This window comes from Cimex lectularius, unplaced genomic scaffold, assembly GCF_000648675.2.
Source record: "Cimex lectularius strain Harlan isolate CLEC.00 unplaced genomic scaffold, Clec_2.1 scaffold76, whole genome shotgun sequence".
Classification (NCBI taxonomy): Eukaryota; Metazoa; Arthropoda; class Insecta; order Hemiptera; family Cimicidae; genus Cimex; species Cimex lectularius.
The window spans coordinates 1556007-1580510 of record NW_019392636.1 but is presented as its reverse complement, the minus strand read 5'-3'; the positions used below and the strand labels follow the sequence as shown (position 1 = coordinate 1580510).

General features: G+C 36.7%; 1 protein-coding gene across 5 annotated transcripts in view; it reads left to right on the top strand.

Moving 5' to 3' along the window:
* The window catches only part of LOC106669897 (protein kinase C-binding protein NELL2-like), a 110270-nt gene that overhangs the window by 57850 nt on the left and 27916 nt on the right, over positions 1–24504 (top strand). For all 5 annotated transcript variants that reach the window (XM_014399746.2, XM_014399747.1, XM_014399745.1 and 2 more), the window contains exons 3-5: positions 8172–8297; positions 15627–15777; positions 15842–16121. In XM_014399746.2, coding sequence (XP_014255232.1) covers positions 8172–8297; positions 15627–15777; positions 15842–16121 — 557 coding nt within the window. The remainder of the gene's footprint in view (positions 1–8171; positions 8298–15626; positions 15778–15841; positions 16122–24504) is intronic.

Here is a 24504-nt window from a genome sequence, read left to right as displayed (position 1 = left end):
GTGTGATTTGATACGTAGAAAGGGGCGTTGACTATTGTTCTGAGGATTTTGGATTGAAAGGATTGGATTCGATTGAGGTTGGAACGCTTAAGTCCCGTAAAGTTCGTATGTCCAAATGGGGGCCAGGAGGGCAATGTAGTTTTCTTTTGTTTGTTAGTGAGAGTTTTGATCGTCTGTCGAGTAGTAGTTTAAGCACGAAAAATCGTATGTTGCATTTGTCTATTTTTGGAATAACAAAAACAAATACAGAATCCTTCATCACAGAATGGATCAAAAAAGGCAAAAGAAGTGTACAAACTCTAGGGACGCTAGACCCATGAAAGTATGCTGAAACAACCCTCACCAAGACTGGCAAACTCGCTGCTCCAGTTGGACGGGGTAAACTCAGACGAGTGATTATTTACCGGTCACTGGCATCTGAGAAAACATGGGCATATTCAATTATGACCCCAAGTTATGCAATGAGGAGGAAGAACCAGCCACCCAGGGGAAGGAATTGTAGGAGCGACAGTCAATGACATAATACTTCTTATGAGATTGATCGAGTCAATTGAACTGAACCAAGAAACTAGAAAGTAAGCCAAAATGCTGAAGTGCTACGGAGCAACTCACTTCCTAGATTTCCACCATTTTCATCACGGGTACAGAGTTGAACCTACTTCTCACAGTCCGTCGGCAATTCTAGCTGTTTACAGTAAATTACCGGCATGCCTCGGCCATCACCCACCTCGGGTGTTGGCAGTCCAGGGTCTGACATCGGTCTTATCCGTACAACCACCGAAGTTCAGCTCCATGGGCTAACAGCTTGGTTACTTCAACCAATGCAATCAGTATCTGATTCCAAACTCAATCTCATTCTCACTTAAATACATTCTTTCTTATTTACATACCATTCACTCAGTTAGGAGGGTGGAGTACTCGATACATATATTTACATTATCTATTATATAAATGACCTAATACTCAATATTCCATTATATTATCCAATATTCGCCATTGGCCCTCTCACACTGCACATTCACGCTAATAAATACATTCAGTCTCTAAATTCAAAGCAGAACTGTAATGGATTACTGTTTTTAAGTAAATTTGTCAAAAGTTTTATTTCAATTTTTTAGTGAAATTAATGCTAAATTTATTTTTCGTAAAACTGCCGTGAGATGTTTCTGGCTGATCAAGGAAGATTCGCATAATATTTTGACGCTGCAGCTGGTGGAAAACATTTACACGATTTTGAATAAAGTAAAAAATTGTAAATTTAAATAATTTTGCTTGTTTTATTTGGAAAAAGTCAGAAATATTTCAGACATTAAAAATCAAAATATACTCGGATGTTCTATACTTTGTAACTTAGACTTGTTAGTCTAATCTAAGATCTAATAATCTAGAAAACTAGCGGAATTTACTGTTTTACTCGTACAATCTTAAAAATTCAATCTCATAGAATATACTTCACAGTAATATTTTCTTAGCACACATTCCTTAATTATTCAAAGGGTGTCAGTTTCACTTTAGAAGTTCTGAGGTGAACGGGAACTTTCTGAACATGTTGTGGTCAAAGTTAAGAGAATACTTGACGATTGGGGAACAAAGTTCCAACCACTCTAGGCTAATACTGACTTTCGAAAAAAACCAAAGAATTGTAATTGGAACTGAATAAATAAATTCGACATCCCGAGTAAAGTTTTGTAAACCCTGACAAATTTAACCACCGACAGTTCGTCATGAAAAATATCTTCGTTTTCTTTACTATTCTTTTATTTCCTATTTTTATTTATTATTAGTGTAATAATTAATTCATATTAAACAGAACTTTCCTAAGATATTCTATTATACATCAAGAAAATTATGTATATTTATCGTTGTTAATCATATTTAGCAAAGGACTTAACTATACTGGATTAAGTGGCAAGCCTTGTAAATCAGCTAATCCGGTGTTATAGTATAGAACAACTACATAGTTTGAATTAACTACTCTCCCCCCTAGTCATCAACCAAAACGAAACGTACAAACACAAACAAAACACGCCTATCAGACAGGTTATAAACTATAGTACAAACCTGCCCTGCATATTAACTAGCAAAGCAAGGCACAATTTCATTAACATTTTCAAATTGAATGAAAAGTTAACAAGAACTCGAAACCAATCGGATGGTTAACCTTCCTGAAACTTAAGCACATTTGTCGTAAATATCGTACGGTTGAATCACTTTTATTAGTTAATAGCACGGTAACACTTTTAACACGGTGCAACGGTTGTGTTAATGTCCTAATGTCTCGCAACTGTCGGCTTTAGTAAGCTGGTGGTTCACCTGCAAATATCCAGGTGTTTGTAATAGATTCAGCCATTGAATAATGCATTTTATAAAGTTAGATCGTTCGTTTTTAATTTGTTTCAGTTAAATCCTCAAATCTACCAGTCGTTAATATGAAAAAATTAACGTTTGGGCCAAATTTGGAAATTTTTATTTAGAGATCGTGAGATGAGGTCTGATGTGACGTAAAGCATTTTCTTTACCGCGCCAACGTTTCGATCTTTATTGAGATCATCTTCAGGGCCTGGGATTTATAAACATTGTTTAAATTTTACAAATACATGAAGGATGTGAAAAAATGAATTTATACAATTCTAGAAATTTTAGATTCAATCAAAGTATTTGTACTCACTCAAAGTGTTTGTTTTCTGGTAGATGTGTCATTCTTGTGTGTCGTGTTGAGAGTGCCAGTGAGATATTGATGTTTTATGTTTATATATGTTGGATTTTGAAGGGGTGGGGAAGGAGGTCGGAAATTTTATTAAAGCAAACAATCATTTTTACGCCTAAAATAACAAACATCACTTGAATTTGTATGTGTAGTAGAATAGATAATAATGGAATGGTAAAATAAAATAAGTTGTAAGTAAACACCTTACATATAAAAACAGGAGGTCCGAAGTCACCGCATGTAATGTACAATATGCTGCAAGTGCCTTTAATCAGTTCTCTAGGAATAGAAATGACGATAGTTTGAATAAATCATGTTGTATACATATAAAAACACGTGAAAAATTAAATAAAGTAACGAATCGAACGTTAGGTCAACAAAATGCTATTCGTTCTTGAAAATACGGGGTCTAAGACAGGCGAAGGTATGGCGTGCGCCGTGAGTTACGTGGGTGCGTACACTTCATGGTCAATGGTCGCTACCCCGCACTGTAGTGGAATTGTATGCGATTTGGCACCCGCTTGAGTTGATTCAAGAGGATCTCTCACAGTGGTTACTGCTATCCGTGACAGGTTCTCTCCGTCGACCCTCTCGTCTCTTTTTGGAGTGATCCACGTGCTGAAGCGTCTCAACGAGACGGTACTTGTAGCGGACATGTCTGAAGGGTAACGAAAAGGCGGACGAGGCGGTTAGGCTGGGACGTCCCAACTTTCGGCTTCTGACGCTAAAAATTCAATAAAAAACATGATTAAAAGAAAGCAGCAGCGTTGGTGGGCCAGGTCGAAAGAGAAACATTCACGTATCAAGAGCAGTGTCGATAGGTGTCCCTTGAAGTAACTGACTCGTAGAAGAATGGTGATCTTTACCCGACTAAAAATAGTCCATGCGAGGTTGACACACGGTCATTTATCTTCTTACACTGATAGATAAAAAAATTCATCACAAGTAGCTCGCATAGTACAAACACACCTTTAACACCATAACAGTAGGGTTTTAGCCTGGCCATCCCGTTCTCCAGACTTGAACCCCCTGAAAATTTATGGAATACCTCAAAAGACGAATAAGTGCACGTCCATCACTTCCTGATACACTCCGCGATCTTGAAAGGACTCTTCGTGAAGAATGTCCTAACCTCCAGCAAAGAGACATTTCCAGACTGTAGAAAGCCTGCCGAGACGTCTTCAAATGTAATTAAAGCAAGCGGAGGAAAAACGCGATATTGAAATTTTAATTAAAAATCTAATTAAAACAAATTTTATCTGTCCGTCTTTTTTTATTTATTTAGATTTATTCATTTTTCATTATCCTTAGCAATTTACATTTTTTTTTACATTTTTAGACTGACTCAATTATTAAACGTTAAAAAACTTTGATTAATGTATAAAAATATATACAAATCAAGTTATGTTTCAAGTGGGTGGAATTTTTTGTCTGTCAGTGTATTTTAAACGGCACTTGAAAGAGTACCCAATTGGTCGCTTTCACCCACTTTTATAAATTCAAAGATTATATAATTAAGGTATAATAAAATAAACTGCAAATGGCAATGATTATCAAACATCTTTGACCCCCCCCCCAAAAAAAAAAAAGAATTCGCGATAAGTATAGCTAGTTGGATGGCTTTTATTTATAAATTTGCTTTTGCGCTTTGAAGCAGAAATTAGACAATTTGAAAGTCATTAATTTAGATTAACTGTGCAAGTTAAGCTCACCTCCTTCCGCATAACAACATACTTTATAAGTAATAACTCTCTGAAGTTTGTTTTTGGGATTTACTCACATGGGGGGACTACGGACATGTGATCACCGATTTTAATGAAACTTTCGTGGTGTTGGGTCGAAAGATATTAAACACGTGTCCGAGCGTTCTCGCCAATGGCTCTAAATGTCAAGGTTGTTATATATCAATCGATTTGTTTTTTACCTAGAATAAGAAAATAAAATGAAGGATCAATGGGAAAAAAGTTACCAAAACCAAGTAACCTGTAACTTTTAACTAGAAAAATATTTTGGGGAAAACAATTTGGATTCGTTTCAACATCCTTTGAAGCACTTAAATATGAATTTATGTAGGAAATAAAAAATATACATTTTTGGTTGAGCCGTGGTCAACTTTATTTGCCGATGTCTGGTGTTCCAGAAAAAATTTCGTAACTCCTCAACATGGTATAGGTGAAGCATGCACTCATATTTATGCGAAATCTTCAAAAATATTTACCCACTCTTCCATGGCCACTAAAAGGGGGTTGTTATGTTTCATTTCCACAGACATACTTGACTCTAAATCGGAGGAAAACTTTTTGATTTGTGGTCCGTTAGATTAACTCTTCCACGCTTTATCTTATTTCTACTTATTGTGGTTGTCCGCCATCAATTCCACCTTTGGGTGTAGTGGTGTAGGTTACTTGAATTTCAGGTTCCAAGTCTTTAGCTGCTATATCTGCCATTTCATTAAGTAATATTCCTTTTTTCCATTTATATCATTGACCTGCCCGATTCCATCCAGTCCTGTAACTATCACCTACATGCCGATGACTCCCAAATTTACATATCCTTCCACCCTTCCAATCTTCACTCGGCCATTCTCAAGATCCAAAAAGACCTAAACTCCATCAACGAATGGGCACATTAAAATTCCCTAGTCCTCAATCCGTCCAAATCCACCGCCATAATTATCGGATCCAGGCAACTCCGCAATTTCCTCCCCAGCATCACACCTCTCATGCTAAATAGCCATCCCATCCCCTTCTGCTCTTCGGTTAAAAACCTGGGAGTAGTCTTTGACCAAAACCTTTCCTGGCATTTTCACATTTCCCAAATTTCCCGTCATTGCATTGCCTCCCTCACCCCGTTTCGTCGATCCTGGCTCTCTTACCTTTCTCCACTCGCAAACTCCTTGTATCTTCCCTTATAACTTCCCTTCTTCGATTATAGCTGTGTGGCAACGGTGGTCTCTCGGAGGGGGGAACGCGCGATTGAAGCGTATTATGAATTGTTGCGTAAGATTTGTGTACGGCACCCCTCGGGGATCCCGGGTGTCGGGGTTGTATTCCCAACTTTCCTGGCTATTCCCCTCCTTCAGTGCACAGTATTTCCTAGGTTGCTTTCTTTTCCAGTCCATCCACACTCGTCGTCCTCCCATTCCCATCCCCAATCGACCGTATCCTTCCGCAACATACAGCCCATACCTTCGAAAGATCCTTACTGATCCGAGCCCCTAAATTCTGGAACTCTCTTCCCTTTTCTATTCGTCACGCTGCCTCCTTTTCCTCCTTTAAATCCCACATGTATAATCACCTCCTCTCCCTCCAAGCAGAGACCTCACGTTAATATTTGTTATTTTTGTTTAATATTCTTGTAATTTTCTCTTCTGGCCAGCCTTACTGGTATATATTGTGCCAAGATTTATATCTTTTTTTTTTACTTTTAATTTCATAGAAGGAACTTCCTTTATTTATTTCATGTAAATTATTCTTAGGGGACATCAGTCCCAGAATAAAGTTATTTTTCTTCTTCCTCAAGTAATATTCCACAGTGAGCTTTTACTTTTCCTAATTGTACTTTCAACCCATGTTCTCTTATTTTCAATACGTATTCTCTAATTTTCGAAACTGTTCTATTTTCAACATTCCAATTTTTTATTTTGTTTATTTTTATTTTGTCAGACCTCGCTGTACGTCTTTATCTTCAGCCACTTAATTTTGTAGTTTTTGCTCCTGTATACATTGTAATTGTAACATTGCCAGCAGTTGTTAATAGTTTTCATCCACATCCTCCTGATGCACTTGTATGAAAAGGAAGAAAAGCGCGGGTGTGAGACCCCCGGGGACGGCGCCGAACTGGCCGCCCATCGACTTGTCTCATATATCCGAATATTCATTCAGCAATTTATTTATTTTTAGCGTGTTGGTCTAGTGGGTTGTTTATTTATTTAGGTGCGCGGGTTTTTCCAGTAATTTGTACAATATTTATTTATGCTTGGGGTGTTTGTGGTAGTTTAGTAGTATATGTGTGTATGTGTGTAAAATGTAGGTGTACGTACAAGTAAAAATTTATTTCTTAAATTATTTACAAATGAAATTGTAGAAACTTTTAATTCTCTACATTTCAAGAAAAAATCGTTTCAGTTAGTAAAATTGCACCAGAGTTCATTTATGCAGTTGTTTTTCCTATGATGCGTCGAAAAACGCACCATCCAGTAAACTTCAGAAACTTTAATATGTACTTAGCAGTTTTTGTACATAAAATTATGTAGAGGTGATGTAGAGACGGGACAGTACTTTAAATTTAAATAAGTTTAAACACCCCTATTAATATATAACTATAAGACCTTAAAATGGGTCTTGGTCTATCGAGATCAATACTTCTCAACTTATCTCCAGCCACTAATAAAATATGACTTTTTTAAAATTTCCCTTGTGGAATTTTAATATTTACAAATATCAATGGGTTAAACGAGTGTTTGTTCCATTGACATTAGTTATTCCTGCTAGTGACGGTGTCAGTAATTATATGAACAAAGTGGTATCGATCAAACGTGACCTTTCTACCCCGGCTGGCCGTTAACCTTTCTCATGTGCTTTCATTAAGTCCTGGGAAAACTTAAACCGTCAATGACCATGCGTTTTCCGAGGAGGGGCGCTGAATTTTCCTTTTTCCCAGAACATTTTGATATGGCGGGCTTTTTTGTACCTCATTTGATTAAGTATTTTAGTTGTGGAAGTATGTTTCATTTTCTGTTTAGCCTAAATATTGTGTGTCCATTAAAATCTTTTAAATTTTAAAAAATATAATCACTGAATTTCTCGAATCGTTAAGTTTTTAAAAGTCGCAGAAAAATTAATCTACTTGAGAGAAATTAAGCTCGATTTTTTATATATCTTATATTTATTTACCTTGGTCGTTTATGATCGTTTATGTCTGCCTGCCCTTGCAGTTTTCGTCAAATACACAAACACAACACATTCACAACTAAGAAACTCGTGAACACACAAATATAACACACATAAACACACACACACACACACACTCACACACACACACACACACACACACACACACACACCTTAAAGCAACTCAAAACGCAAACTAGAGTCTAAAAAATAGTCTAAATAAAATAACACAGAAAACCAAGTACTAAAGCCGAAATGCGCCTAACAGTCAAAATTAGGTAGGTAGATCAAACTGGAAACTCAACATGATAAAGGTTATCGCTAAGCAATCTTCAAAAACGTTTTAAATTTTCTTATTATGTATATATATTCGATATTTTGACAATTTTACTGATTCAGTTTGATCGACATCGACCATTTTGGATGATTTATCCTTCCAGTTCTGTTCTGTCTGATACGTTTCTTCATTTCGCCATCTTCAGTAGTGGGTTTTAAACCTCCTGTAGACTTCAAGAATAAATGTAAATATGTAAATAAACACTATGAACTAATATTGTGGGGTTTTTTCATAGTGGGACGTGAGGATGTCGGCGGAGGGCTGGACCTTCTCAGCGTGTTGCAGCTCCACAACTCGACACGCCAAGGCGTCTCCGTCACACCCGGAATTCACGGACTCACACCCGCCTTCTACCTGCAGGGTAAGTAGAAATTCATATTCAATTAAAATATCATCAGTCATTTTTGGCTCGTTAGCAGAGTAGAAACTGAATTTTGAAGTCGGTGGGATAAATCATATTTCATGTTCATTTTCCTTTTCTTTTGGCCACTTACCAAATTTTTGTGGTAACTCCGAAAAACCTTGAGAGTACGCTTGAGGAACACTTTCACGTGAATTATTGTTTGTCATTAACCGTGGATACCATTGATGAAAATCCATGGATTTCTTCCTTTTGGCCAAAGCGTTTATTTATATCCATTCTCAGAGTAATTTCAATTTTGGATTATTGATTAATAAAATAAATTTGCTAATTGTAGGGTAATTTTCTTATGAGGCATTCTTTGTAACCAGTTTCAATGGTCAAAATAAAAGGTAGTTGATTTGATTGTTGCACGTTCGATAAATAAGTGTAAATGTTTCGATACACAAGTGAATAAAAACTGTTAAATTCGTTTGGTGGTATTTTGGTTTTGTGGTGGTCTGCGAAACGGTGAACAAATTTCTGCCTACTCTCGCAGACGTAGGATAACTTTTCTGACACTTGGCCACTTTTCTTTCGATATTCCAGTAAAGAAAACTATTTTTAGAATTTTCATAGAATGAAAACCTTTCCTTCGAAATTCATGGGAATTAAAGCTTTTCTCCCGAAACTCGAAGGAAAGGAATGTTTAGTTTCATTTCGTTGGGAATGGAAACTTGTCCTTCGATACTTCAGAGAATCGAGGCTTTTCTTTTGATTCTCCATGGAAGGAAACCTTTCCTTTCGAAGCTTCATGGAATGAAAACTTTTCCTTTGAAACTTCAGGGAATTGAAGCTTTTCTTCTGATATTCCGAGGAATGAAACGTTTGATTTCAATTCGTTGGGGAGTGGAAGCTTTTCCTTCGATACTTCGAAGAATCGAGGCTACTCTTTTCATTCTCCATTGAAGGAAACCTTTTCTTTCGAAGTTTCATAGAATGAAAACTTTTCCTTTGAAACTCTAGGGAATTGAAACTTATCTTCTGATATTCCGAAGAATGAAACGTTTTGTTTCAATTCGTTGGGAATGGAAACTTGTCCTTCGATACTTCAAAGAATCGAGGCTTTTCTTTTGATTCCCCAGGGAAGGAAGCCTTTTCTTTCAAAACTTCTAGGAACTAAAGCTTTTCTTTTGATATCTCAAAGAAGGATTACTTTTCTTTCGAACCACCAGGGAATGAAAGCTTTTCCTTTGAAACTCCAGGGAATTGAAGCTTTTCTTCTGATATTCCGTGGAATGAAACGTTTTGTTTCGATTCGTTGGGAATGGAAACTTGTCCTTCGATACTTCAAAGAATCGAGGCTTTCCTTTTGATTCTCCATTGTAGGAAACCTTTTCTTTCGAAGCTTCAGAGAATGAATTAAAGCGTTTCTTTCGATTATCTAAAGGAAGGATAACTTTTCTTTCGAACCTCCAGGGAATGAAAGCTTTTCCTTTGAAACTCCAGAGAATTAAAGCTTTTCCTACGATACTTGGAAACTTTTATCCAATTTGTTGGAGGATGGAAACTTTTATATTGAATTTCCCTTTCGACACCCTCTATAAATTTTCTTTGAAAACGTCTGAGAATTGAAGCTTTTCTGTCGATACTCCAAAGAATGTACACTTTTGTTTTATTTCTTTGGGGAATGGAAACATTTCCTTCGGAACTCCAGAGAATTAAAGCTTTTCTTTGGATTCGTTACAGCATCGAAACTTTTATTTCCAAACTCCAGGGAATAGAAACTTTTGTTTTGATATTTAAGGTATAAACATTTCGAACTACGGAGGGAATAGATGCTTTTGTCTTTATATTTCAAGTATAGACACTTTCCTTTTTAAACTCAGGGTATAAATCCTTTTTTATACTTCAGGTATATCCAGGCATTTTTGTTTCGATACCTCATTGTGTCGATATTTTCATTTCGGAATTTTTAGTGAGGTATCGGACAATTATTTAAACAAAAGCTTTGGTTTTCTTTAGGTGTACGTACATATAAGTAATGGGTTTGGTATCGATCATTTTCTTTCGACCCTTTAAACTTGAAACTTCGATAAAGTGGGTCACTTTCCACGACACTTACCTCCCTAAAAACAGTCGAAAAAGTAAAAGTGTCGAAAGAAAATTATCATATGAAAAAGTCCTATGATCGATATTGTCCCCATTTGTCTACGTGCAAGGTAATTTGGTGTGTTTCGTGCTAGGTGCTGTAGAGTGTTAAAAGATGACTTTGTCAGCTACATCGTATGGTTGGACCCATAAGTAAAATACGTACAGAAGCTTTGATTAAAAAAATGTAAATTTAGTCTGTTTTGAACGTGAAGTAGGTTACAAATTGTATAATAAATTGGTCATTTTAATGCAGTTGTAATCGCAATATTTATATCATAGAATTACCAGCCACCCAATACCAAAGTGCCTAGCATTAAATTTATTTGTAAAATATAAACCCTAAAGTTAGGATTAATGTTGTAAATAACGTGCTTTTTTTCACCTAAAATATAATACAACCACTGAATAAAAATAATTGACTGGTAATTGTGAAAAGTTGACCCGTATACAGCGACCAATCTACAACACGACCTGCCGACAAAAAACATTTTATTTTTGCAATAGAATAACTTGGTAATTTGAGCTTGTTCCATGTCAAAAACCAAGATAACAAAGTAAACCCTTCACAACTCGTCTTTACTTTACTTTAAATTAATTCAGTTGTGCAACGTTGTGATGGCGGACATTTTGTGATGAATGTGGCACTAGAAGGCTTGTACATTCAACATGATTATTTTAGAAATGGAATATGGAAATGTCCTATTTCGTTACTCGCTCTTGTTCCGACTTGGACCTGTAGTTTTCGTAATTTCGAAGTCAATATTGAATAGGGATTTTAGAGTTTGTTTGTACCCTTGGCCAAAGCGACGGCTCGATTCGTCGGAGACTAATGGTCAACTGGCCCGATTATTTGGGTGCTTTCACCGCTTCCGCTCCTATCATGTCGGTCGATATCACCCTTGTAATTTTCTCAATGTGACCTCGCCCGCTTTCAATCAACGCGTTTCTTTTTCTCAGTTTCATTGATTGGTGAACGTGATGAACCAAAAGGGGACCCTGGTTTATGAGTATAATTGGGGATTTGGTATGGTGCCCTAATAACATGAAGGCACCATTAATCACATCGAAGCTTTTGGCCCCATTAGTCGTTTACAAACTAATCAGCTTAATTCCCGAGCTTTGGGAATTAGATTTCTCACAGCAGGCTGGGAAAATCACTCCAGCTTTGTTGACAGTACGGGGTCAAACATGGATCTTGTGCGTCCCGCCCTGAGAAGTGGGTTCCAAGGCTATCGACAGATCGTTTCTGCCCCAAACATGAATCAATCTCTGATTCATATTTTTAGTCTTATAAAAGAAGCAAACTGAATATAAACAATAGCAATTCGGTACGAACGACAAAAACCTTAGTCCAACCGACGCCGACAGTTCAAATATGACACCCTTTTCACTCTTTCACTTTGACAAATGTAAGCAACTGATAAAATCAGACAAATCCACCGTTGAAGATGTTGAAGAGCTAAAACGCGGCAGACAGACAAAACCGGCAAAAATAGACGGATCAGAAAGGCAGATCTAATCACACATTTACACAAAACACAAATTTTCTTCGGCGTTTTTAACCCTTTTGGGTTAGATATTTCTATGAACGTTCTGCCCACCATTTGGACAATGGTTAACTCGATATTCCTCCATAAACATATACATATTGTAACAATAAAGGTGATAGGTTATTTATTATTCCGTCATTGACCTTCTTACAAAACAAATTTGAAATATATTTAATACATCATTGAGAAGCAAGAAACTATACTCTCAATTTCCTCTAAAAAAAACCTCTAAAAAGGAAATTCAAAGCACGTTGCTGCGCTCAAGAACAAATCCCATGTTGGTTGGAATGCCTACTCACAATAAGAAACCAAGACTTGAAGCCTAGCATGTAGGACCCAATGATCACTCTTTTACTGCTACTACCTATATGTATTCTATTTATTCAATATGATGGTGTTCGAAATTCCTCCATGAGATTCGATGGAATAAATACTCGATTTTCCACTATCGCCTTTCATACTAGTCATTCACACCGACAAACACATTCTAATTAACTGTTCTGCGGAGGAACCTTTCTGAGTGAATAGCGTAGAAAGAACTTGCTGTGAGTCGAACCTGTAGAACTAACTTCCAGAAGAACTCCCACAATTCAAACGCTCCTTGAACTGAACCCAGAGAACCAACAAAAAAAACCTGCTCTCTCTCCCAAAATTAAAACTGACCCCAGCAACTGCTGTCCGTTAACACCCTCCGGATTACAAGCATCGAAGTAAAAGATAAAGACCATGAGTTGAAGTTGGCCAAAGGGTAACTGCTAGTTATGGGCTCTTACAGCCCCGAACAATCAGTTCAACCGGTGCAATAAAATAAAATGTGGGAACCTTCTTGCAAAATTTTGCTCTCTAAAAGCCCTACGAAACACGAACACCTACGACAAATAAATATATGCAGCAAAGCACCCCTGTTATCTACGAAAATCAGAACCCAAGCTCTAGTACAATTCGGATGATCCTACTCGTTCTATATACAGAGCCATGGTCTGACAAGCTTCAATTACACAAGTGTAAATTTAGCCCGATTGATTAGAACATACCAAACACGATTTTTATTAGCCTTTGTTTTTGCCATTTTTCAGTTGACAGTTCTTACAAAATTACAATTGCAAGCGTTTACTATTTTTCATATATATAATGCACAAATGTCAAAAGTATTATAATCATAAAATTCTAACGGGTACGAACCAAGGGCCGCTAAGCGTGGGAAATACGAGACTGACAAATCTGCCTCCGCGGTCCCCACAAGTGTCCAACCGGAATATTTCATCTATAAAACTTGCCAAATTAATTATTATTATACACGAAACATCATTTTTCAAATTCAAATTTGAATAGATGACAGTTACAATTAGAATTTTTAACAGTCGGACGCTCTAACTAGCCACCACGGTCTGCTAGTAAATATAAAGTATCGTTGTAACATTAGTGGATTTTGTCGGTGACGCTGTATAAGCAGTAATGAACGCAATACACGGCGACAGCGTCAATGGACCAGATAATCCGAGAAATTCTTTCATGTCAAGACCACGACTGAACGATGGCCCTCCGATGATCTGAAACGCAATGAAGTGCTCGCACGTTTGTACAAGCCTACCGGATTGACATTGCTTTCCCGTATACTCAGTCGTCCTTAAAAGGACAATGAGGATCTTCAACGTACGCACCTAGCCTTCCGGCCTTATCGGACGTGTTGATTCTCAAGATGAGAGCTGACGCACCTCCGCATACGACTGAAGTGTGTTACTACCGCAGCATTGGTGTAGAGGCAGCTCAGCCCCGAGGGGCCGAGGCAACCTCGCTCCCCGCTGGCCCATTCCGAGTGGTCGGGTCCGCATTCAGCATCGAACCGTATGCCGCGCGCAAAGGGTACCTAAGTCAAAATACATCAGCCTGGTCTCCCGCGCACTCCCTAGATAGAGAATGCCTCTCTATCTCGAGAATTGAGGCTCCCCCAGCGTAGAAACTTCCGGATCCGCTCCGGCCGCGGTTTCGGTTAAAGTGAAATTGCTAACCACCCCCTAGAGGAGACTGCCTAAGGTAAAAGCTGCCAATCGAGCACATTACGTACACCTGCGTGCACAGCGCACTCGAATAGGAGCAACCGATTCACTACCCATTTCCATCCGCCACTACTCACGCATTCGCGGGACTCCGTCAGCGTAGTCTGAGCGTTCTCAACGTATACGCTTCGATTGTCCGATCCTTCGTATCCCGTGAGGCCGGGTGAATAACGATGTTCTCACGCAAGTTTCGAAGGTCACATATAGAAGACAGCCTCTTCTCCAGGTACCCGCCAGGGGTGTCGCTACGGCCAACTACGAGTCCATTCCCAGTGTAACAGGGGCTGAAACTTGAAACATTACTGTTACCCCGTAGTACAGATGGTTATGCATCCTCCCCCGTTTATGCCGACAGGATCTGTTACCCTAACCCACGTGTGCCTCTGATAAAGCACCCACCATGCCGAGTACAGATTGTGCTTTAGAAAGACTTAGAAGACCGGATTGACACACGGACAGCTGCTTTTGGTGGCCAAACCCCGCGCAGATGTCCCGTTGTGACATTTGATCAAGGAATGTCAGGCTTTGGCCAAATGCAAGGAGCAAATATGCATGGCCGGCTATGATCTAGCTGTTTGCCAGCAAAAAGAAAAATGTGGCACCCGCATAAAGTCCTTGGGAATGATAGTACGTTGTTGGATCCTCTGTTCCGATTTTTAAATGAATCGGGGGGGGGGGGTTCCCTATCTTATAATTATAGTTTGTATATATATATATATATATATAGTTGTTCGTTTATGTGAATGAATAAATGAGTTGGCCAATGGCGGAATGTCGAGTACCCATTGAGTGCATTGAAAGCTTGATATGACAGATGACTGCATAGTCGGTAGCACCCATAAAAAAAAAATTTAAAAAAGTGGTTACGTGACTACAAAGATGTTTAAAGGGCTACTTAATATTGGTGTTAGGTGGATAAATATATATTTTAGCTGTGTGAAGGGAGATTTTGCTGGGTTTGAAACCCATGTATAAAAAATAAGCGATTGAGGGTGTATGTGACTCGATTAAGGGTGTATAAAAAAAGACAAAGCAGTAGACATTTTCGGATTGGACTTGGTAACCACTACCACAAACAGTCCGATTAGATAACCATCGATGACACAACTGACTGAGCCAGGTAGTAAAAAAACTACGATTTAATCGCAAAGGCATTCTGATTGCTTAACTACCTCTCATCCGACTTGATCAATTGTTTTGTTGACGAAAGCTACTGATGGAAAATTAATCCGGCTATCGATTTTTACATATCTGGTTTAAAGGAAGAGAGTTTCATTAGTACATTTGAATTGGCATGACCAATGACAGTAAATTTAAGAGCTTTCCCAACTACCACTCTTTTTATTACTTAATCTATTAAATGCATCAAGTTCATTAAAGGGAGAAAATTAAATAAACCACTTAAAAATAATCATTAGGAAAGGGGACATAATTATGAATTAGTAGCACTGAATAGGGTGTAAGGACCCATGTATTTGTGTACGGATTTGTTGATATATTTTCAATTATTAGATTCTTTTTCATTGTAATTAAATCAAACCTTATCAACGGAAATCCACTAATTAATAATATAATTTATGTTCAATCAGGTAGCTACAGAGATCTCAAGCTCCCTGAGGTCGGATATAGACAGGCTGTGACTTTACTCCAAGACTCCTCCGAATTCACTCTAAGCGCTTCAATTCGCCAAGAACTGGCGAATTCCGGGACACTGATCGCCTTTTCACAAGGCGTAAACAGGTAAATATATAAAACGTTAACCTCTCGTTTAAGCGAAAACAAAAAAATTTCTTCTTTCTTCGAGGTATTTGGAACTGCAATCCAGCGGTAGAAAGGACGAGGTGAGACTGCACTACACCTCAAGAACTGACTCGGCTGTCCATGTAGAAACGTTTCCGTATCGGCTGGCCGATCGTACGTGGCACAAGGTGGCCCTGTCAGTCAGCGGTTCGCAGGTTCAACTTCTCGTAGACTGTCATCCTGTTTACAGGAGGGTACTGGTCCGACCCCTTGACACCAACTTTACGTTGCCGCAGCTCTCCCTTTGGGTCGGACAAAGAAATAACAGGCATTCCCTGTTCAAGGTATGTCTTTTATTTATTATTGATTATTAATTATCGAACTAGTGATCTATCTATGTACGGTCATCATGTAAGAGCCACTGTTGGTGCAGACTGCTTGAAGTAAATGATTCAATTATCGTTTCCAGTGGCTCATTATGCAGGTCATTTTCACGTAGTGTGCATTATGCAGCATGCGTGAGCACTATCGTATCAATTCGATCGACGATCATTACCCCACCGCTGGAGATGTTGACTTTGATTAAACCCGATTACAAAGTCAATCCAGGACAATTCATACTTCACAACACGACATAAACGAGACAACGATACACTTTTCGGTTGGTTAAACAAACACAATAAAATAAATTATTGGATTAGTAGCGCATGTAATGTGTTTTTTCACCTTGTAAGCTAACGGCTTACAAACATCAATATTATACAACCCGTTTTAAACAGTATTAATTGATTTTTTTCAATCAATCTTAATGTAAACTTTTAATCCACTGGGTCGAGTAGGTTTACTTTTTCTAAGTGGTAGAAATACGTACCATTTTCGGAGGTTGTTTCAGCCTATTGCTTTTTGGTCTGAGGGTATTTTAGCAACAAAAACGAGGTAAGCAAAATAAGAAGTCGGGCAACCGATTTGGTTAAGTGTTGGCCTATACCAAATAAATAAAGGATAAGTAACACAGTGCTATAACTTTTAAAGGTACTTGGAAAGGTAAAAATGGATCTTTCAACCAGGCTCAATTGATTATTCGAAATAAGCTTTTTGGTTCGGTTTTCACCAAAAATGTTTTTTTTTTGTTTTTTTTATCACCTGTGTGCACATGCATGCATTGCAGTGACAGCTTAAGGCAAGTACCAGGACTTTTCTGCAAAGCTTGTCATATCTGATAAGAAGTAGATTATTCAAGAATTGGAAGGCAGTGGTTGGATAAAGACGACAAATCTGCAGATATACAAAAACTGAGCATATTCAGGAAACAGGAACACAACTTAGAGCAAAGACCATGACCGTTCCAACAAGCACATGTCTTTTTTTGCATAGTTTGGACATTTATGAAGATAAGTGGGTATTATACTTTAGCATACTATAGTTGGAAGACAGTGGCCCAAAAACCTAAACATGCATATGCCCAATCCATGCATTCTCTGTAATCAGGACGACAGCTTAGAGCAAGTGTTTCAACAGACATAAGACTTTCTGCAAAGCTTACTCAACTGTGATGAAAATTGGATTATTCAATAATTGTAAACGAGACTTCATTTTAGTAAATTAGGCCTAAATCAGTCTCTACTTGCAGATAAATAAATAAGGGTGTGAAACCTCAGCATTTGGCCTAACCAACCCTACTCAGTAATCAGGTTAAGAACTTGGATCAAGTGACATGACATTTTAAAGTGAAATGAGACTTTTTGCAATTTGGTCTCCTTGATGTGTAAATACTATACGATACATCTATGCAATGGTCAGGTAAGGGTGAGAAATCACAACGTATACCCAAAACCAATTTTATGTAGGAATTCAAGACCACTGATTAGAACAAGTGCCATTACGATACGGAAATTATCCTTTTTGTCATAGTTATATAATTATGCGATAACAGATGGAGATCTGGCCGATGGTAGAAAAATGGTGATAAACGTTATACAGGAAACAAGGCAGAAGTGTAGTACCCAACATATGATTTATTGCGGTTTTTGGAGTAGGGTTCGTTTTTGACGTATTTTCTTTGCCAGTCAGAAAAACAATAACTGCTTGCGTAAATTTTACAAAACTTTGCTAGAAAACCTTCTCTGTTAAACCGAAAAGTGCCAGTACTGCTGGGTCAACGTTCATCCTCCGGTTTTAAAGTGGGCTGTCCGAAAGCTCAAGAGGTCATTAAACCATTTCCCAACCGACTTTTACTTTCTTTGTGTTTAGATAACTTTGTAGAAAAGAAAAATTAGACTGGGAAAATTTCTTCAATCCTTGTTCAATTAATTCGTCTCATTGAAACTAAATTTCTACAAATTTTGGATAGAAAGCATAGTTTCAAGTCAAGTGAAGTCATACAAAAATGGAGTTTATTTTGACTACTGAAAGTACGTTTTATTTTTATTTTTAATTAATATCATGTATATTTCACATGTTAATACTAAAAAATAAAGTAAATTAAAATGCATGCACCAAGTATGTTTGCTGAAATGTATGTTTCTGTTTATTTTTAATCTCTGATTAACACTAAATCAATTGAAATATAAATAAGTTTTTTCTGAATAACTCTAAAATTTATTTTGGTTCAAAAATTTAACTAGTTTCAAACAAGTATTAACACATGATTTTGGAAGCCACTTTGCCAAAGCCGACAAGCTGTCGCACCCTTAGCTCTTACACCCCTCCATAGTTCGTTTTTTCGTGAACAATCTTGGATCCCGCATACATTTCCAATTTTTTTTGTTTCTAAGTGAAATCACGGAATTGTAAAGAAAGTGACGTTTAGCCTCGAAGGGTTTCTAACTTTATATCCCAGGCCAGTCTAATGCTCGCAGCACGCGACCAGTATCGACTGGAAGCATAGACAGGTCGATATCTCTCGTCCTCGGGTTTCTATTGTCTGTATCCAAGGCAATGTCTAGAATTAAAATTAGACGTTGAAAAAAGTGCGACACCCTTATAATAATCGATAAAAAAAAGTGTCATGTGCCCGTGGGACTTGGTGGTTGATAATTTCAATCGTGTTTTTCGTAGCAACGACTTAACATCAAAATCGAGTAAGACGGATATAAAATAAAGATCGTCTTGTCAGATTTTTACCTTATAGTCTGCAATTACCGTAAAATGACTGGTTATTTACTTGTTAATGATTTCTTCAAGAATCATCATAATCAATTATATGAAACAAGAATTTGGCTGGTTTCGCATCGTAAATGTGCTCAAATTTGAATTGGACCTAAACAACCGTATTGATACACAATTAAACAAAAATTTGTATTTTGAAAAATGAAAATAGTATGTACAATTAATAAAAATGTGCACGTGAATATTGAAAAATTCCAGATTAAAATTAGGGCATTCAAGAAACTAAAAGGTGATTAAATTTATTTATTTATGGTTTTTCAATTACAAATGTATACAATAAAAGTATTAAGGTTATAACTGTACATAAATAGATTATAAATATAGAAATATTTATAATAAAAAAAACAATAAAACAAACAATTTAGAATGAATTGAAACAATTTGGAATGTGTATTAAAACGATATAATTATCAATTATTAATTATAATCAAATTCAGTATTAATTATATTAATGATACAATATTTAAATTTTCTAATAATAAAATTTGCTTAAACTGTCATTAAATATATCTATAATTTCGAATGAGTTTAACAAATTTGTTGTTCTTGGTATAAAACTAAATTTGGAATAATTAGTTCTATGGCAATCGATAGAGAATGTTATTTGACTTCTGGAATGGTAAGATTGAACGTGAAAATTAATTCGGTTAAAGTTAAGTGTATCAGGATCTTGGAAATATTTAGTATGACGTGTAATAAATCCTAAAGCTTTATTTGCTTTAAACAAAGCTGTATTAAGTGTGTGTGTGAAAGTTTATCTGACAGTCAAGAATGATGCCAAGATTTTTAACAATTAATTTCTCGTCTAATTGGGAGCGAGTCTGATATAGCGTAGTTAAGTTTGATAGGATGTTATGTTTTATGGAAAGTCATTTGACAGAATTTAAAAGAATATTATTAGTTGAACACCAATTATTAAGTTTTACTATGGGTTGAAGATATAAGCAGTCAGAAACAGAATTAATTATTAGGAATGTTTTTAAATCATCTGCAAAAAGTAAGGTCATAACGGATGGAACAAAATCAGAAATATGTTCGTATAGATTTTAAAAAGAAAAGGCCCTAAGTGCGACCCTTGAGGAAGTCTAGAAATTTTTAGAAAACTATGCGGCAATACCGATTTTAATTTTACTTTATGCATTCGATCTTCTAAATAGGATGCATAGCAACGTAATAAGTTACCACGTACGCATAATTTTTGTAATTTGTGTAGTATAATCGTATGATCAACAAAAGCTTTTGAAAAGTCAGTGTAAATACAATCAACTTGTAGTAATATTGACTAGAATCCAATTTAAATATTAATTCTCGATTTGATCCTATGGCCTTAATTTCGTTCAGATGTAAAAATAATGATGTCTAATAATAAAAATCGAACTTGAAAAAAGAAGTATTTCATAAAATATTCAATTCCTCTATTATTTTCTTTCGAGCGACATCACGTCGGTAAGAAAACTATTTTATTAAATATGTTTGATTAACATAACATTTAAATTTGTGTTTATGCTTTTTTCATAAAACGCCAGGTTGATGAAAGTTACAGAATAACCACATAACTTCTACAATACCGGCAAGTTTTACAATTTCTTCATGTTGTACAAAAAGGGCCGAAACGATTGAGATTGAAATGCACAGCCTCATGGACATAACGCAAAACTAAACGACGAACATAACCGGTCGTGAAAATTATGAAAAAACCAAGATTTAACCCATCAAAGGCACACTTTCCGCCTTTCGGAAAAAATATGAAAAGTACCCAATTTGATGAAATAACTCACAATTCGGGAACCCGCCAGACAGCCCAAAACTGCCAAACATTGTCGGATTTCACGAAACTCAAATTAAAATTTCCTCGGAATACCTGAATTTTATAGTTTTATAAAACAGTCAGTTTATTCAAATATTTATATATATTTTTATTTATATTTATAAAAGCAGAGAAATCTGTTTTTGAAGACTGATCTGATTGACTAGCTTGAACATTACTTACACATTTTGGTCCGTCTACTCTCATTATTTTGACCAGTCAGTCGCGTTTCGGCTTCTCGCCTCTTCAATACTGGGCTTTTTGTGTACTTTATAGACGAATTTTTTAGATATTACCTTTATGTTCTGAGATGTGTATTGCTTTGAAATTACGAAGAAACTCATGAATGCACAGCACAAAACGGCCGGAGCAAATATGTTAATCCACTAAGACTTAATCCATCAAAAACACACTTTTCGCCTTTCAGAAATATATAAAAAAGAATCATATTAAACAGAAATAAGACAAAAAAAACATCACTGAACATAGCGAAAAGCGGAAGCCCAACAGAAAGGCCAAAAATTGTCATATTTGACCAAACTCAAAATAAAATAGACAAAATAGCTCAATATTATTATAGTTGCATACAACAGTACGTTTCATAGAATTGTTTTGAATTGTAAATTCAAAAAGGTGAAATCTATTCTGTGGATCGAAAGACCTGTTTCATCTTGATCATTTCTTATCGTTACAGTCCGTTTACCGTTACTATTTTGTCCTGTTAGACGAGTGTCGGCTTGACGAGTATCGGCTTCTCGCCATCCTCAGCATTAGGTCTTTTGTTTTATTTGACTTGGACAAGTCTCTTTTACCTGCTAGACAATCCAAAAATCGAGGACAGGCAGTTTAAAATGGTCGGATTTGACCAAACTCAAAGTAAAAATTTTCATAATTTCTGTCTATTGCATTTAGTACAATTTCATTAGTAGTATATACAATTTTATTAATATTATATGTAATTTTTGAATTGGATTTGGATTTATATAAGCTGAAATTTGCACATGTATACATACATGTGCAGAGTTGAGCCTACCACTTCTCGCAGTACACTGGTAATTGCAAGTGATTTGTTCAGAATCACCCATTTTTTGGTGTTGGCAGTCAGGAGCAGACCCACCGAGGTTGGACTCCGGGTGCTGTCAACAGCTAGGTCAATTCTGCCTTCAACGCATGCAGTTCCTAGATAAAACCCATTCAAATATCATTCGTTCTTAAATATTCTCTCTTATTTACATACCATTCACTCAATCTCGCTCGATATTATATGTTTAACCTAATTGAGGGTCGATGGTACTCGGCATTCCGACATCAGCCCTCTTACACTATACATTCATGCCAATAAATACATTCATTCTCGTTGGGGCACTAAACTATCATTATTATATACAATAAAACAACCTAGTTTATCCAAAAAACGGAAACGAGGGCCCATATACTCGCTGCCGTGTTCAAGCACGATTCTCATATCGAGTAGCAATGCTACACGCTCTCTATATAGAGTTAAGGAGTTGCACCCTTCAATTAGGTGGGACACATCGGGTAACATTTCTCTACATACCGGACACCAACGCGGCTTTCGTCCAAAAGTAAGTGCCCGTATGTCAACCTCGCATGACCTATTCGTAATTGGGTGAAGATAGTAGATAGAAAAGTCTTCTACGGGTACCCATACAACAACCGCCTTTTTTCCCTAACACTCGACTTTGGATATTTTCAGCAATAGCAAAACGACGGAGAACACTTCATGGACAGAAGTAACCGCGCTGTATACAATAATCTTTTATTTATGACTGTTATATTCGACTATGGACGTTGTGGGATGTGCAGTCATACAGAAAACACAGCGTAGTGCTCAATTCTTTAATTTGCCAACGTTTCGAATAGTTTTCATTCTTTTTCAAGGCAACGCTGGAATAAAGGTAGAGCCGATTATGTCCACTTTTTTTCAGGTGTTACGGTAGTATTAAAATCGGACGAGACTGGAAGGAGTAAAAGATTTCCAACTAAAAAGTGCAACAAATTAAAGCCCTTGACACGTAACTAGAGTAGTACCGGCATAAAAAAAATTGAAAAACTACCACTTCGAAACGAATTACGTCTACGATTTTAATGCAAACACCGGAACAAAACGGCTCTACCTTTATTCCAGAGTTGCCTTGAAAAAGAATGAACACCATTCGAAACTTTTTTCAATTAATTAATCTTTATGCAAGGAATTGGTTGAGATAAAAAAGTCAGTGTCACGAGCGGGATTCGAACCCACGACCCTCGGCTAAATACGCGGCTGCTCTACCACTTGAGCTATCGTGACCTCGATCCACTCGGTCACTAACTTCTCATCTCAATCCCACCTTTTGAACTTTCCCTCCGTTTTGCCATTTCAAGCGGACCACGAAAACTAGTGAATTATAAATTACTTTGGTAGAATCTCTATTTATTTTCTAAATGTTAATTTAGGGCACAGTAGCTTATATCATTTTAAAAACTAAATTATCGTCCTTGCTGAAATTAATATGATGGGAAAGTTATAATTTAATCGAAAGTACTTTAGGCAAAATGTACAAATCAGTTGTTGAACAAGAGAAATCGTCATATTTAATCCAATAGGACAGCAGTACTATTGTTTGGTATTAATATGTATTAATATAATGTTTTTCTTGTTCCCCTTCTGCCATTTTTAATTATACTGCGAAAATAAAGTCGAAAGTAGATTGAGATGACGGTTGAATTGAACTTCTCGCTTTTAAGAGATTATCTGGTCCCTTTAATGTTTTCATTCAAAAGGGCGACCATCGGTGCAGTGGAAAAGTTTATAACGGAAATGGGAAAACTCAAATGGCAATAAAAAAATAACTTAGTGAATCGTAAAAAATTATGAACTAGCTAATAATATTTATCTTATTAACTGGTCAAAGGGGATGATATTTTACAACAAAATGATAATATATTTTCTTGATTTGCAAATTCCAAAATTTTTCTTTTTGAAGGTTTTTAGTTGAGATAAAAAGTCAGTGTCACGAGCGGGATTCGAACCCACGACCCTCGGCTAAATACGCCGCTGCTCTATCACTTGAGCTATCGTGACCTCGATCCACTCGGTCACTAACTTCTCATCTCAATCTCACCTTTCGAATTTTCCCTCCTTTTTACCACTTTTCAAATGTGTAATCTATTCGATTTTCGGCTACATATGAAATGGCCACGGAGGACTTTCGGGAAGAAGTACTTCATTTTGCTTATTAAATTCATTAGAGTTCGTGGTCCGATTGAGCAAATAACTTTTTTCAATTAATTAATCTTTTTGCAAGGAATCGGTTGAGATAAAAAGTCAGTGTCACGAGCGGGATTCGAACCCACGACCCTCGGCTAAATACGCGGCTGCTCTATCACTTGAGCTATCGTGACTTCGATCCACTCGGACATAAAACATAAACTTTAATGAACAATCGAAACGTTGGCAAATTAAAGAATTGAGCACCACGCTGTTTTCTGTATGACTGCACTTCCCACAACCCAATTTTATTAACTTTAAGTTTATAGTTAAATAACAACATCCGAAAATTATTTGTCTTTTGGTAAAATTAAAATATTTCTAAAATAGGCATGTTACAACATCGCAATATAATTTTTATCCTTATTGAAGAATTATTTAAAGAAAGACATTTGAAGATTTTCTTTGGTTTTCATTCATACTCAAAGGATCTCATTCATACTTTAAAATTAAACGACTTAAAATGCGGGGCGAAGCTTCT